A 17,578-nucleotide genomic window follows, 5' to 3' on the forward strand; every position below is an offset into this window, starting at 1 on the left:
CGGTCAGAATCTGGGTGATCTCGTGGCAAGGCTAATGCATTGTCAACAAAATGCAGCATCCTAAGAAGAAGCAAATACCGATTACGACTCATGGTAGCTGGAAATATAGCTGTTGCCATCAAGGGACTAGTAGACCAATAAGAAGCCAGTGACGGCTTCCTTATCAACCCCATCAAAAAAGTCAAACCCAAAAACTTTTTTAGCTCCTCCAAATTTGTGGGAATCCACTGGGCAGCTCTAGAGTGTGGCCTAAGTCTAGCAGCGTTGTCCCTCAAATGCTGCTCCGCATACAAATTAGTCTGCTCAACAATCTCTTCCAAAAACACATCATCCATGAATAACTCAAAGAAATTGATAGGCATAAAGTTCTCTGTATTGGCGTTACACCCCGGGAGACCAGTAAAGGCAGGCAACTCTGGCTGCTCCATGTTTGGGGCAACCCAGACATCAGGTCTTCTAACGGGAAACCTTTCAGCCCCAGGTTGCTGCACTATTGGCACATCAATGTCCTCCTCTAAAACAGAACCTTCATCTGCACTGAGTGTGGCTTCATCATCAGAAGATTCCCCTCCAACAGAAACATCACTGCCAGAATCTCTGACTTCCTCCTCTGCCTCAGATGCAGAGTCCGTCTCATAGTCATGATCAGACTGTGACTCAAAAAGCATACCAACCACCTGCTGAGCGGTCATCCTGCGGCTAGCCATGATCTCTCCTGCTAAAATTAACTGGACAAATTCACCACCAACAACCAGCACTGTGTAAGACAAGTAACAAAGTGTAGCTTTGTTAGTAAGAGTTACAAACTCAAAAACTATACCGCTCACTTGCCTGAAAAAGCTTGATTCACCAGCAACTACACAGCAATCACCAATGATATCCCACTAAAAAGAAAGAAAGAAAGGCAAATTAGAAATAAGACAAAACAAATATCATTGTGCACAAACCTAAGGACAATTTCACACACAATCCTGCATTTAGTACACCCCCTACAAACATGTCATTCATGCATGGCAACAATACTCCTTTGGAGTAAATTGTTTTTACTTACCTAAAACATGCAACTGTGCAAACTGCAGGTCAACCACCGCCAAAACCGCAAGGAGCCACAGCAAATAAAGCAAAAGCTTTGAACTAGAACAAAAAGGAGGAAATTTCTTTTTTATCACAAATGCAAAGACTTCTTCAGTTGACAAACACCCCACCATCAAACATTTTAGAAATTGGTGCCTAAGTGGATTCTGTCATAGGGGCAGATGGGCCTACTAAAAAAATAGGCCTGTCTGCCCCAAGGAAGCCAGAAAATACCTTTAGTACTGTGTCCCCATGGAGAGCGACTCTTGCCAAAGGGGACAGCCCTCAAACAAAAAAAAACAAAAAAAACACACACAACACTATCCCTGGTGCCTAAGTGGCTTCTGCCCCCTTGGGGGCAGGTGGGCCTAAGAAAATAGGCCCATCTGCCCCCAGGGGGTGTAGAAATGGCCAACAGGTCAATGCCCCCCTTGGGGGGGCGCCCCGTGACCAAGGGGACGCCCCCCCACAAAAATAAACAAATACAAAAAAATCCCTGGCGTTCTAGTGGTTTCTGCCCCCCTTGGGGGCAGATCAGCCTAAAAATAATAGGCTGATCTGTCTCCAAGGGGTGCAGAAATGGCCTGGGTACATGTGCCCCCAAAGTGGGGGGCGACCCTTGCCCAAGCCCCCCCCCCATCCACTAACACACACACACACTATCCCTGGTGTCTACGTGGCTTCTGCCCCCATTGGGGGCAGGTGGGTCTAGAAAAATAGGCCCATCTGACCCCAGGGGGGGCAGAAATGGCCAACAGGTCAATGCCCCCCTTGGGGGGGTGCCCCGTGCCCAAGGGGACGCCCCCCCACAAAAATAAACACATAAAAAAAAATCCCTGGCGTTCTAGTGGTTTCTGCCCCCCTTGGGGGCAGATCAGCCTAAAGATAATAGGCTGATCTGTCTCCAAGGGGTGCAGAAATGGCCTGGGTACATGTGCCCCCAAAGTGGGGGGCGACCCTTGCCCAAGCCCCCCCCCATCCACTAACACACACACACACACACACACACTATCCCTGGTGTCTACGTGACTTCTGCCCCCCTTGGGGGCAGGTGGGTCTAGAAAAATAGGCCCATCTGCCCCCAGGGGGGGCAGAAATGGCCAACAGGTCAATGCCCCCCTTGGGGGGGCGCCCCGTGCCCGAGGGGACGCCCCCCCACAAAAATAAACACATAAAAAAAAATCCCTGGCGTTCTAGTGGTTTCTGCCCCCCTTGGGGGCAGATCAGCCTAAAAATAATAGGCTGATCTGTCTCCAAGGGGTGCAGAAATGGCCAGGGTACATGTGCCCCCAAAGTGGGGGGCGACCCTTGCCCAAGCCCCCCCCATCCACTAACACACACACACACACACTATCCCTGGTGTCTACGTGGCTTCTGCCCCCCTTGGGGGCAGGTGGGTCTAGAAAAATAGGCCCATCTGCCCCCAGGGGGGGGCAGAAATGGCCAACAGGTCAATGCCCCCCTTGGGGGGGCGCCCCGTGCCCAAGGGGACGCCCCCCCCACAAAAATAAACACATAAAAAAAAAACCCTGGCGTTCTAGTGGTTTCTGCCCCCCTTGGGGGCAGATCAGCCTAAAAATAATAGGCTGATCTGTCTCCAAGGGGTGCAGAAATGGCCTGGGTACATGTGCCCCCAAAGTGGGGGCCACCCTTGCCCAAGCCCCCCCCCCATCCACTAACACACACACACACACACACTATCCCTGGTGTCTACGTGGCTTCTGCCCCCCTTGGGGGCAGGTGGGTCTAGAAAAATAGGCCCATCTGCCCCCAGGGGGGGCAGAAATGGCCAACAGGTCAATGCCCCCCTTGGGGGGGCGCCCCGTGCCCAAGGGGACACCCCCCCACAAAAATAAACACATAAAAAAAAATCCCTGGCGTTCTAGTGGTTTCTGCCCCCCTTGGGGGCAGATCAGCCTAAAAATAATAGGCTGATCTGTCTCCAAGGGGTGCAGAAATGGCCTGGGTACATGTGCCCCCAAAGTGGGGGGCGACCCTTGCCCAAGCCCCCCCCCATCCACTAACACACACACACACACACACTATCCCTGGTCTCTACGTGGCTTCTGCCCCCCTTGGGGGCAGGTGGGTCTAGAAAAATAGGCCCATCTGCCCCCAGGGGGGGCAGAAATGGCCAACAGGACAATGCCCCCCTTGGGGGGGCGCCCCGTGCCCAAGGGGACGCCCCCCCACAAAAATAAACACATAAAAAAACATCCCTGGCGTTCTAGTGGTTTCTGCCCCCCTTGGGGCAGATCAACCTAAAAATAATAGGCTGATCTGCCCTCAAGGGGGGCAGAAATGGCCCTAAAAGACATGCCCCCCAAAGGGGAGCGACCCTTGCCCAAGGGGGCGCCCCCCCATCCACTACACACACAATCCCTGGTGCCTAAGTGGCTTCTGCCCCCCTTGGGGGCAGATGGACCTAAAAAAAATAGGCCGATCTGCCCCCAAGGGGGGCAGAAATGGCCACCAGTTCTCTGCCCCCTTGGGGGGGCGCCCCTTGCCCAAGGGGGCACCCCCTCCCAACATACCTGCACAGAAAATATAAATCCCTGGTGATCCAGTGGTTTCTGCCCCCCTTGGGGGCAGATCCGCCTAAAAAGTAGGCCAATCTGCCCCCAAGGGGGGCAGAAATGGCCGTAACTAATTGCCCCCACAAGGGGAGCGACCCTTGCCCAAGGGGCCGCTCCCCGCCAGCAAGAAACACGAGCAAACAACAAAAAAAACAAATCCCTGGTGTCTAGTGGGCATTCCTGCTGCCCGATCGCAATGCGATCGGGCAGCAGGAATGCTCAAAGAGACACCGGGGGAAAGGAAAAGCCTTTCCTTTCCCCCGGTGCCTCTTTAGCCCAAACCCCCCACCCACCGGGAAGAGGAACTCACCTCTTTCCTCGTCGCCGCACAGGAAGCAAATGGCTTCCTGTGCGGCGAAATCCCCATAATGAAGTCAGCGCGCGATCGCGCGCTGACGTCATTATGGGGGGGTGGGGGGGTCGGGGGTGGAAGGGGAAGGGCTTCCCCTTCCATCCCTGACTTTGGGGGGGTGGGGGGAAGCACACAGAGGGAGCGAGAGCGCTCCCTCTGGGCTGTGTGCCGAGGACGTAGTGGTTACGTCCTCGGCACAGCAGCACTGTGCCGCGGGACGTAACCACTACGTCCGCGGCACAGAAGGGGTTAAAGCAGCTAAAATAATAGGTTAAAAAAACAGACTACTCCAACTTCAACTTGACCAACAGTAGGGAAAGTGTTGGACCTTTGAGGAGTCAGATTTCTTCCCACTCTGATGTAAGCAACATTAGGGAAAACGTATAACTCTGGAGGGGTCAGATTTACTATTCCCTCTCCAACCTGATCTACAGAAAAGAAAATTGTTGCACTTTGGAGGTACATTTACCATTCCTACTCCAATGTAAGCAACAGTAGTATGAGAAAGCATATGATTAGTTGGTGTGGATGGTAGTCCACTGCAAGTATTAATGGCACTATTTTGGGTAGCTCCAGTAAAGGACCTTGTAGGTATGGTGAGAAAGGCCTAACTAAAGATGCGCAAAGCTTTCAGAAGTACCAACACAATTATAAAGTCGATAACACAAGATAAATCTCACTCAAATTTATATAAAAAAAGAGAATATTTGAATCAATGAAATTACACCAAAATGGGAAAAATCAAATAAGCGGAACTGGCAATATGAATTTTTAAAATTTTAAATAGAAAAGCGTCAACCACTGGCAACTGATAACCCATTCTAGGACAAGGGTAAGGTGTAAGACTGACTGTGATGGAGCGCGGGTTGGATACAAAAGTCATGTTGAACTCTGCTGGAAAGTTATTGTTTCACTGTGAACATTTTTTCGAAGTAAAGTCCTTAGCGTGGCAGTGCTGGAGGCTGGATCCAAAGACAGGCTTGTAATGATGGGCTGATGAAGAAGGAGGTGTCAATGAAGGTATCGACAAAGGTTTGAAAAACTAAGAGTGAGAAAAATTCAGCATTCACACCTCAGTCAATGTTCCCGCATTCACTAGTTCGGAAACAGTGTGTAACCTCAATTCCAAGAGGCAAGGTGTCCCTGTGTTATGGCACCTCACCCTGAAACAAAATCACAAAATAGTTGAATAATAATAGATTTGGGTTAAATGAAATAGATTGAATAGGCCTAGTCAAAATTTGAGTTCTAGAGCAATAGAAGCTTAAACTGCTTTGTTACAGAATTCAGATGCGTGCAGTATAGAGTCAATACCATGAAAGCTTTCAAATGTAGAGTTATAAAGAGTATGCAAAATCAAGAATTGTTCTAAGTCCTAAGTAGGCAACAAACGTAATAGAAAATGGACAGCATTCCTAGTAGAAAAGGAAAGTCTTCTGGCTCACACCCAAAATAAGGGTTTTCCTTTACATTATTTTGACATATGAAATTATGTCAGTCTCATAGTTGTGTGAGCAAATGCATCATTTCATCATCAAATCAGAGTATTTGGAAAATAGAAGTCACATTGCCGTAACACCTAATCACTAACCCACTACATGAATAATTATTAAGCACCCTTAATGCTAATGTCATCTGGAGATGCTAGAACATAACTAGATACATAAATAATAACTTGTTATGTTAATGAATGGAGCACAGTGAACTAGTGTAAAGACCTTGTGAGATGTTGCAAATTGTGGCATAAACAGGGGGAATGTCCATTGAAAACAGAATAGCAATAACAGTGGAAATAGAACATTAAGGGGCACATTACAACCCCGGCGATAAAACCGCCTACCGCCGTGGCGACGGCCCCCAAAAGACTGTCGCCGTGGCTACCAGCCGTCCGCCCTATTATGACCACAACCGGATACCCACCAGAAGGATGGCAGAAATCCGTCTGTGGCCATGCTGCCAGATGTCGTAAACTAGACCGCCGCAGACCGTATCATAACCCATGATATGGCCTGGCAGTATTTTGCTGGTGGACGCTGATAATGGCAGCTGCGTCTCGTCCTGTCTCCTGCCAGAGAACCCCGACAACAGATAAGTCAGGTGCTCCGACAGGGCAGGAGGGTGTTGTGTGTGTGTGTGGGTGTGTGTGTGTGTATGTCTGTGCGTGTGTGTATGTTGTGTTGTGCCAATGCATGTGTGCATGTGTGAAGGAAGGGGGGAGAAATCGGGGGAGGGGGTATTTTTAATTGGAAAGCTTTAATGTTAGTCAGGAGGACTACACTCTAATGCCAACCAACTGTTCCTGTACTTCAAAACTGTACTTTAGGGTCAAGACTCACTACACAGAAGCAATCAGCAGGGTCCAGTGGAAACTGGGCAGATAGGCTCTTCCTAAAATGTGGCTTCTTGCAGCATTTTGTCCTGTAGCTTAACAGGAGTTCATCCATTTGACCATGGGAGTCCACTTCTTGGTTTAGGGTACAAGCAGGAGCAAGAACAAGTGGAACCCCTTTGGGTTCTCCTCACAGGTGACAGTAGCAGGTGCAGTCCTTTTTCTGTATTCCATAGGTAAAGCAGTGTTCTGAGGTAGGTACTGGGGTGCAACATTCATGTCTACTATCAGCCCGTGAAACACCTTGCCATCCCTGAACCAATGGGGTAAATGTTCTCAGCAGTGGTAAGATGTTTATTGCTCTTGACAGTGGACAAAGGGCGCTGGTTGGGAAGGAGGACGTCTCCCTTGAATACTGCATAAATACTTTACACATCACCTCTAGTTTAAGCCTAACAGCTTTGGACTGTTTAAATTTGATATTTTCCTTCCAAACCAAACAACAGCATGGAAACTTTGGACTTTCGAGTGGTGAAATTTGTTATTCCCACTCTAGATTGAGCAACAATAGGGAAAGTGTTGGAGTCAGAACTACTATTCCCACTCCAGTGCAAAGAACAGAAGTTTGCTCCAACCCTAAATTAATGCAACTTTAATAGTTTATATCTAAAATAAATTAACATAAAATGTATTACTATAAGCAATTTTAAAAACATTTTGAAACTCATGTATCTAAATTAATTACAAATAAAAATATAGCGTATGAAACTCTACATACATTTTCTTAAAAAAATATATCAATTTAAAAGTTCCAAAAATTTGCTTAAACTACTTCCCTGCCTAGTGCCCTTAAATTCCAATAACCACGAACACAAATGAAATTAATAACAAAAAAAATACAAAATACATCTTTTAAAAATATAATAACACTATTAATGTTATTATGATAAAAACGTTAAGATAACTTATTCATTATTATCCATATTATTAAAACTAATTAGATAAATTTCAATGCCAATATCTAACTAGATAACTAACATATAAAAAAATTATTACCACATAGTTAAAATATCTTTTGAATAAAAAATACACTAGTAGCTAATTAACAATTGAATTAAATAATTTAGAAATAACTAAAAATACATCTTAAAATATTCCCACCGAGTCCCCCACAAACGCAACAGCCTACAAAAAATTCACATAAAGTAACATAAACTATAAAATGTATTACCAATTTAAAAACAACAATACCACTCTAAAGATAACCAGACTGACATAACATTAAAATAATAGCAACTTATAACACAAAAACGAATAGAACTCTACTGAATAATCAAAAGCAATACTATGTCCAACTATGTTTTTCCCCTCGGGTGCCCAGGAAAAGATGACTCCGTCCCTTCCCTTGGCAGTCAGGGACATCACCACCTCGTCCTAGTAGAGGCCCTTGGGGGAAGCACTTGCCCCCAAGGGCCTCGCACCACCCTCCCATGGGCAGGAATGGCCCATGGGACGCCCCAATGACGTCTGATGATGTCAGCGCACAATCTTGCACTGACCTCATCAGAGGCCGCACCCACTGAGGAACTGGCCGCTCCCCTGGGGGGCAATTTTATTGTAGGCTATTTCAGCCCCTCTTGGGGGCAGATCAGCCTATTTTCTTAGGCCAATCTGCCCGTAAGGGGGGCAGAAACCACTAGACACCAGGGATTTTTTTTGCACCTATTTCACGCAAGGGGAGCAACTCCTAAGGCAAGGGTCGCTCCCCTAGGGAGCAAATTTATTTTAGGCCATTTATGCCTATCTTTATTAGGCCGATCTGTCCCCAAGGGGGGCAGAAACCACTAGGCACCAGGAATGTGATTTGTTTTTTTTTACAGATGGGGAAACAACCCTTTAGGCAAGGGTCGCTCCCCTGGGGGGCAAATTTATTGTAGGGGGGCAGAAACCTCTAGGCACCAGGAATTCTTTTTTTTTTTTTTTTTACTGATGGGGAAACAACCCTTTAGGCAAGGGTCGCTCCCCTGGGAGGCAAATTTATTGTAGGCCATTTCCAGGCAGAAACCACTTAGGCACCAGGTGTGTGTGTTTTGTTTGGGGGAGCAGCCCCTTGGGCAAGGGTCACTCCCCATGGAGGCACATTACTATTGGCAATTTCTACCCCCTCGGGGGAGAGTGGTCTATTTTTGGAAGGCCCATCTGCCTCCAAGGGGGGCAGAAAGCCCAGCAGAGACCAAGTACATTTTTTCCCAAACAAAAGATGGTGGGGGTATGGCCCTCCCCCACCCCAAATGCATGGGGAAAAAGTTGTTCTGCCCACTGGTGGGCAGATGGGACAATTACCCCCGATCCACTCCCCAGGGGGCAGAAGACCTACTAGCTGCCATGGAATTAAAAAACAATAGTGGGGGGTAGCTACGAACCAGTATGGGCATGGTTGTGCCCCCTCCTCAACTGAAAGGGGTCACAGTCTTTCAGCTCTCCCCCCACACATTAAAACATCATATACCACAGCAAGCAAGAGGACATTTGATTATTTTGGGTTTTGTTTTAACATTTGGGCCATGAGAGCTTGTCTAACTCTCAAAATTGCCCACTTGGAATGGTGAGGGCTGTACGTTTTGGACTTTGGGACGCTGCCATGTAGAAAAATCTAAGAGACCTAGACACATCTGAAAATGAAATCTGGGTGAGTCCAGGGTAGTGTGCTTCACATGCACCCGCATCATTTTCTTACCTACAATGCCCTGCAAACCTCCAACTTTGCTTGAAATCACACATTTTCCCCACATGTTTGTGATAGAACCTTCCGGAATCTGCAGGAATCCACAAAATTCCTACCACCCAGCATTGTCGCATCTATACCGATAAAGATTCTGCCCCACATGTCAGCCTAAAATTTTTTTTTATTCAAACTGCCCTTTTGGACCCGCTTTGGTTCCCCTTCATTTTCAACATGTTTGTGGCTCTTCCCTGTCAAAGGCACTTGGCACACCTACACAAGTGAGATATCATTTTTACCGGCAGACTGAGGGGAACGTTGGGTGGTAGGAGATTTGTGCTGGTGCGGTGATCCCACACAGAAATATGGGGAAAATGTGATTTCTTTAGCTAAATTTAAGGTTTGCTGAGGATTCTGGGTAAGAAAACACTCAGGGATCAACGTAAGTACATCTCCCTGGACTCCCTTGGGTACCTAGTTTTCAGAAACGTTTAGGTTTGGTAGGTTTCCGCATAGTGTTTTGCGGCATTTCCTGTCACGGGCACTAGGCCTACCCACACAAGTGAGGTACCATTTTTATCTGGAGACTTGAGGGAATGCTGGGTGGAAGGAAATGTGTGGCTCCTCTCAGATCCCAGAACTTTCTGTCACTGAAATGTGAGGAAGAAAGTTTTTTTTTGCCAAATTGTGAGGTTTGCAAAGGATTCTGGGCAACAGAACCTGGTGAGAGCCCCACAAGTCACCCCATTCTGAATTCCCTTAGGTGTCTAGTTTTCACAAATTATAGGTTTGCTAGGTTTCCCTCGGTGCCAACTGAACTAAAGGCCAAAATCCACAGTTAGGCACTTTCTAAAAAACACATCAGATTTCAATGTAAAAATGTGATGTGTCCATGTTGCGTTTCCTGTCACGGGCATTAGGCCTAACCACGCATGTGAGTACCATTTTTATCGGGAGACTTGGGGAAAGACAGAATACAAGGGTTATTGCCCCTTGTCTTTCTCTACATCTTTTCCTTACAAATGTAAGACAGGGTGTAAAAAAGACAACTATTTGAGAAATGCTCTGTAATTCACATGCTAGTATGGGGACCCCGGAATTCAGAGATATATAAATAACCATTGCTTCTCAACACCTTATCTTGTGCCCATTTTGGAAATACAAAGGTTTCCTTGATAATTATTTTTGACTCTTTATATTTTACCAAATAAATTGATGTATACCCAGTATACAATGAAAACCCATTGCAAGGTGCAACTCAATTGTTGGCTCTGGGTACCTAGGGTTCTTGAGGAACGTACAAGCCCTATACTGTATATCCCCACAAACTACCACGACCCCCCACCTTGGGCCCTAAAACTGACCTCTCCCCGGCCCATAAAACTACCCCGACCCCTGCCCTGAGCGCTACAACTGATCTGCCCTGCCCTTAAAACTACACCTTCCCTTCCCCCTGCCCGGAGGCCTAAAACCCTGCCCCTTGCTAAAAACTACCCCAATACCAGCCCCCGCCCTCAGCCCTAAAACTGACCCAAGCCCTGAAAACTGCCCCTTCCCTGCTGCCATGAGCCCTAAAACTCAGCCCCAGCCTTTAAAATTACCCTCATCCCCTGCCCTGAACCCTAAAACTCTGCCCCATGCAAAAATATCTTCCCCGACTCCCCCACCTGCCCTGAGCCCTAAACCTGCCCCTCCCCTAAAAACTACCCCCAACCCAGCCCCTCTGACCTCTCCCTATCCTTCCTGTTCCAGTCTCCACTCTCTGGCCCCTTGCTAAAAACTACCCTGACCCCAGACCTGACCCCAGCCCCTCGCCCTCAGCCCTAAAACTGACCCACCTCTGAAAACTGTCCCTTCCCCCTTAAAACTACTGCACCCCCCGCCCTGAACCCTAAAACCCTGCCGCTTGTCAAAAAAACTACCCTGACCCCCCAACTGCTCTTAGCCCTAAAACCGCCTCACCCCTAAAAACTACACCACCCCAAACCCGGCCCCACATACCTCTCCCGATCTTTCCTGTTCTGTTCTTTTCCACCATTCCTCTCAGCTAGACTGCAGACCACTCTCTGCCTTAACCACACATATGTGTGGTTTAGGCATATGCATGGTTAAGGCATAGATCTGGAGAGCTGTGATTCAGGCAAGCCTTGTTATGCTTGCGTTGAAATGGCACGTGTGGCTTAGCCCACGTTGTTAAGGTTGTTTCCTGTAAATTGGCTGCTGACCTTTCTTTCTAGGTAAACCTGCTTTTTAGATCTCACCTGTCTCACGGTCTGTTGGCAAGACACCAATGGTATCCACTACAACCAGAGCTCACTTTGTGCCTGTCCTCTGTGCGTGACTGAGGGGTTTCTTAACTTTTTCAGTTCTCTGTTCCTGATTGGATTACTTTCCTCCCTATGCTTGTGTTTTGTTCTACCCATGGAGCATTTTGATCTAATATGGTCTTGATTAGAATATTTGTATCCATTCATTTCTGGTGTCAGGATCTTTCAATCTAGTGCATGAGGAACTATGTTCCCTCCCTATTTGTATTTGCTCTTCCTACATTCCTTTTCCTACCCCTCTCTCTTTATTTAAAAGTCACCCAACCACATTCCTGCCCTCACATTTTTCAGTTCTCTGGTCATCACCTCTATGTAATAAAGCTGAGCTGACCATCTGAGAATGGTTTTAAAACTATTATAATTTGGCCACCTGTGCACCAACATCGATGTGGATGCACTACAGCCATCTGTGATGGTGTTCCTAAAGCTTGATGAAAACCCACTACAAGATGACTACCATGTATGCATGTACATGCACAGCGGCCATCTTGTAATGCTTTTTCATGTTGCTTAGGAATAACCTATCAAAGAAGGCTGCTGCATGTGCACCCTCAGTGGCCATATGGGAAACAAACTAGCAATGCCAACACGTAGATGGTCAGTATTTAAGGTAAGACCTATTGGCGTTGCAAATGCTTGTTAAGTAGAAAAGGAGTACTATGTGCATCCCTATGAGTGTGTGATCTGAAAAAGTGACTATGAATATGTGAATATGATTTTAATGACACATTCACATTCATAGTGTCTGATAATGTATCTTATTTTTCTGCCATTGTGCTTTTTATTTTGTCTTTGATTTCATATCTGATTTTTTCTTACATTTTTTGACGAAGTTTAATTTTTCAATGAATAGGTTTACCAAGAATGCAAGTTATAAGAAGCTACAGTGGAGTCCCACAGCCTCCTTCTCTAGATGGGCCTCCACTTAACATCCAGATCGGAGACACCATAGAAGTGATCAGAGCTGATGCACACAGTTTATTTTGGCAGGTATGAAGGAAACTGCAGCCTTAAAAACAGTACCACCTTTTTAGTAAGCAGAACATTGTTATGTCAAGGCTGGTATTCAACCATTGTTGAGCAAAGAACGAACAGCACTTTGCAATGGCAGGTTTTAGCCACATTTGCATTTCTGACATGTTTGCAAGGGTTATGTGTTGCAAAATTGTTCATGCACATTTTAATTCTGGTTAGCTAGTAGTAGTGGAATAATAGACAATGTTGTGCATGCTATTTTATTTCATGTTATGTCAAGATGTTATGTTATGTTATACTGTGGTTTGGTATGTTAGTAGAGTTTTGCAAAGACCCTTCTCACTGGGCAAAGGGAATGACATGGCTGAAGTGGTAGCATATGGAAACATAGTTGTGTTATATGTGAAATAACTTATAAGGTGAGTAGAAGATTCCAAACACGTCTCTCTAAGTGCTCTCATGTTTTTACATTTGCAAAGAAAGGCTTGAGAGCATGTAAGTCCAGTCTAAAAAAACAACTCAACAGGTTTTGAAATACTCTTTTGGATTACCTGAAAGTTACATGGAAAGATGCTTTAATATCAAATATAAGCAGTCAAAGTCACACATACACTTGAGAAGAAGGGATAGATTTATCAACTGTTGGTGCCGGACCAAAGTTGCCCAACGTGTTGATTTTTTATTCACCCTTCAAAGTTGCTTTAAAATAACGCAAGGAGGTTTCCCATGGGTGGTACTTGCACATCCCCATGCTACTGTCCATGGTTTCTCATGCGAAGCCCTACCTGATAACATTTGAGGATAGGACTTTGTGACAAAAAATAAACACCTTTATGAAGCAGGCGCAAAGAAGAAGAAACATGTCTTCTAACTGCGCATATGTGCTGTACTGTACAACACACTTACAATGTGGGGAAAGTTTAAAAGTAGGTCTAAGCATGGTATTTTGTACTTGAAGTGTAACCTTCCAGTGCAAAAAATATACTACTCACATGCAGTGTGTGTGGTGCTAGGCACCCAGAAAGTGCAGCAGCACGTGGGAAGAGAGCAACAGTGCCATATCTTTGTAAATATGATGCTGTTCTGCTTTCTCTCTTCAAGCAACATAGCACAGCATTTTTGGTTTCTGTGCTGCATTGTATCAAAAAATAGTAAATTTGCCTCTAAGTATTGAATGGTTTCTAAAGCTATGCTGCGACTGATGTCTCCTTAGAGAGTATATATGAAATGATATATGTGAGGAGACACCATTTGTGATTTCTGAAATAGGCACAGATTATCAGATTTAAAACTGAAGTATACAATAAAGTGATGGAGGAATGCTTGAATTAATCTCAGCTACTGGTGATTACTCAGGCTGCATCCCACTCTATTGTATTTTGACCACCATTCCACCTCAGTTTTGACCCAGACAAAAGCAATTTAGTCTTGAGCCTGCTCTAATGGGAACAGTCCAGCCCGAAGTCCCAGGGCAGGTCCTGCTTGAATCTGAACATAAGCAATCCAGGACCTGTTTCACCCTAGTTAATGTTCATCAGTCAGGCGTAACTTGGTTCCAACGACACTGTGTACATGAAACCCACATCTCGGCATACCTGTTCCACTTAGATGGGCATACTAAAGTATACAAAAAGTATGTATAGAATGCTCAAGTTAATCTCAGTCCCTGGTAATTGATCGGGCCACACCCCAGTCTATTGTTATTTTGCACACCATGCCACCCCAATTTGGATCCAGGCATATGCAAATCGGTCTTAACGCTACTCCAATGTGAAAAGCCCTGCCCGAATTGCCAGACCAGGTCCACCCTGAACCTGAACACAAGCGACCAAAGTCTGATTTCCATAATGATAGTTTAGGTGGACAGGAATGCAGCTGAAAAGGTTGTGTAGGTGAGCATTGCACTGAAATTTAACCAAGGCTGTGCAAAATTGAAACATACACGCAATTCTTGCAATAATTCTGAGTTTTATGTGTATAACATGAGGAAGGGTGTATTTGTAAAGAGAGTATGCATGGTTGCCACTTATGAACAAAAGGCTCTCAAGGTGTGTTTATCCACAGTCTAAAGTCAGAGAATGTTGATAGCACAGTGTATGTGGCTGGGGACTTACAAAGATTTCCTGGTTCCTGCGAGACATTTTTTGCTCAAATTAAGTCTCGTATGAGAGAACATTACATGATTGCTATAATTACAGGCAGATATTATACATACACTCCTAGCCCAAAAAGAATTGTTTACAACAACATTATGCTGGCGTAGTAAACATTATTTTCTGGCATATTTTTAACATGTTAATACCTTTAGGTGTCATATTTATCCACCATATTCTATATCTTTTATTTTTACACACATGGATGGTGGAATTGTGTGCTCACATTGTAGTTTTACCTAATCTTTGTGCGTATTTCCCCTTTGATCAAGTATTTCATCTGAACCATGCATAGTACATGAGTTACCATCACAATGCAGCTACACATTATAATGACTCAGCAGCTTCCCAGATCCATGGGTCAATGAGAACTTAATGATTCATGTCTACGTGGATTTGCCTTTTTAAACAAAACTATTAACAAGTCACTAGAGTCATCAAAAAAAGCTTCCGATTACAGCATGTGGTTTTTTGAATTATATATGTATTTAATATATTGATTTTGGTTGGATATTATGAAATGTTCTATGTCTTTTTTATGTTTGATGAGATTGTTTTCCTTACCCTAGATTTCGTTGTGCAAAATAACTGCACTTATTCCAATTGCACATCATTTTGATTGTTTCCAATTATCCTCTTCCCCGTCTTCCGGTAAACCTGATAGTACAGACTCCCGTTGTTTGGTATAATACTTGCAAGAGGATTATCTTGGCCTTGAAAATCAAAACTAATAGGCGTTTCTGTATAAGAAAGTGAATAGGCAAAGCCCGGGGTACTCTAAATAAGGTTTCATTTTCATGGCTGCATGAAAGTAAATTTGAAATAATTATCATATAAACCATATATTCATAGGACATTGTGCAGTTTATGGTATTAGATGAATTCACTCGTTAAAATGTCATTTGTAATATAAACTGACTATTTAAATTGTAGGCCAAACAGAAATGTTAATTATTAATTAAAGCTGTCATTCTTTGATCAAGTAAATAAACCTACTATACAACCTTTAGTTTTCTGATAATAAGGCTTTAGTTCTAATTCAACAGTGCACTATTTGTGTTCAGCCTGTCTTTTTGAATCTGTGAGCCATGGTTCCCTTAAGCACAGCCTTGTTCTTCCACCCACTGCCCGAAAGCAGCACAAAGGCCATGCCCAACCCTCCAATAGATTGCAATGAATTATGACATTGAGACAGAGTAGCGCACATATTGCAAAATAGGTTGAACAGTGCTGCAGTTTCAAGCACCACCTCCCTAAATGAGAATGTCAGGCCTGCCACTTTGGACAGTGCCTTAACCAGAATACTACTGGAAAGGCATCTATGGTATCTTGGATCATAAAAAACCAACAAACACTTTTTATGAGTTAACCTTTCAACTTTAGAATATAACTGTTGTCTAAATTCTGTGTTGCTAAGGTACATTTTTGCATTGATAGTTACTAAGGCATCTGTAGTGTTCTGGGCCCTAGGCCTACATGCTGCCATAACAGATTCAATTAACACCAGTCGGTAGTGTGAAGAACTGGCCTCGAGCACAGGCATGTGGGCCCTCAGAAAGTGGTTGGCAAAATATTACATGACGAAGTGCACGTGTTTCCAGCAGGGCACTACATTCCTCCCAAACTTTATTGAAAATGCAACTTTTAACAGCAAAACAGAAAAACACATAAAACACCATCTAGGTCTCTTAGTTTCAAGAGGCAGTCCACAGGATGGCAGTGGACAGGTGCAGCTGGGAGCACCCGGGCATCTCCTCAGGCATCAATGATTTAACCAGCTGCTGCTGGGCATGAAGGCTGTGTAGATGGAGTCTGGATTCGGTGATAGCTGGTTGGTTGATTCACTGTTCACTCATGCACTGATGCTCAGTTCTGCTCTTGCGGTGATGCAGTTGGTGTAAACAGTTCGAACTTGGTGCATGAGGAGGCTTGGTGGAGTCCACTGCAGAGATATTTGGTGAGACATCCTGACTTCATGGAGGCCAATCCTGCAAAAAAGACTGGGAAGACACCTGCAGTGAAATGACGGCATCTTCTGATGTCCCTGTGCTTCCTGGTACTCTGTCAGGGACCAGCACCCGGACCAGCTCTCATGTAGGGATTCCCCTGGAGGACCTTTTGATGAGTCGCCAAGGGAGCACATGGACTGTGCTGGGCTGTGTGTGGGCCATCTGCGGGCTGCTGCAGGCTCGTTGACAGGAGCCATGGCTGAGCCATCCATGCAACTGCAAGGGTGGATGATACCTGGTGAGTGCACTTGCCAACCACAATCAGGTGTGGGTGGGCTCTCAGATAGTCTCTGGGCAATTGGTCTCTCATGTTGCCAGGTGTGCCTTATCAGTTTCTTGATGTTTTAAGGAGGTATGATTCCACTTTCGTGATGAGACGCTCCTTCGTTGGATGAGGCAATGCGTGTGGCAATGATGGTGCTTACCATTAGATGACCTGGACGACAGGTGGTGATGTTGCTTGAGTGAGGTTGGTTGGAGGGACTTCGCAGCCACGTGACTCGTCACATAGTTGGTGCAGGTCTTCTTCTACAGCATGTGCGGTTACTAGCAGTGATGCCATCTGCTTCAAGCAGCCAGTGATAGGTGGCTGGACAGTCGCACTGTGAAGCGTGAGGTAAGTACGTGGTTCTTCCATGCAGGTGGCTTACATTCAGTACTCCTGCTGAGATGTCGCCAGTGACATCACTGCAACTCAGTGACTGGCTTGTCTGTAGGTGCACTCTCAGGTGGTAAGCATGAGTCTTCCATCTTTTGACCCTGTGATGTTCCGCTCCAGTGCAATCGTTGTTCGCCAGGTCTTCAGTGTGACAAGTGTGTCACACAATCTTCTCTCCTCTTTTTACCTTCCTTCTTTTTGGCATGGCATTGCGCCATGCATACACCTTTTTTGCTGTGGTGTGCGGCCATATGCCTTTCATCTTTTCCATGGACCTTTTGCAGGTCTGGTCCTGTCTGACGACTAGGTGTCTTCTCCGTGATGCAGTGGTGGCAGCTGGCCACTCAAGAGTGTGTGACTCTCTTCTTGCCTGTTGTTAGTCTCTGGCGACTCTGTCTTGCAG

The 17,578-nt window shown here is 45.4% G+C and overlaps 1 protein-coding gene across 1 annotated transcript in view; it reads left to right on the forward strand.

The window, feature by feature from the left end:
- Positions 1 to 17,578, forward strand: part of VAV3 (vav guanine nucleotide exchange factor 3) — a 1,144,177-nt gene that overhangs the window by 897,024 nt on the left and 229,575 nt on the right. The window contains exon 20 of the mRNA XM_069232407.1: positions 12,234 to 12,370. Within this exon, the coding sequence (XP_069088508.1) occupies positions 12,234 to 12,370 (137 nt within the window). The remainder of the gene's footprint in view (positions 1 to 12,233; positions 12,371 to 17,578) is intronic.

This window comes from Pleurodeles waltl, chromosome 4_2 (assembly GCF_031143425.1).
Source record: "Pleurodeles waltl isolate 20211129_DDA chromosome 4_2, aPleWal1.hap1.20221129, whole genome shotgun sequence".
Taxonomy (NCBI): Eukaryota; Metazoa; Chordata; class Amphibia; order Caudata; family Salamandridae; genus Pleurodeles; species Pleurodeles waltl.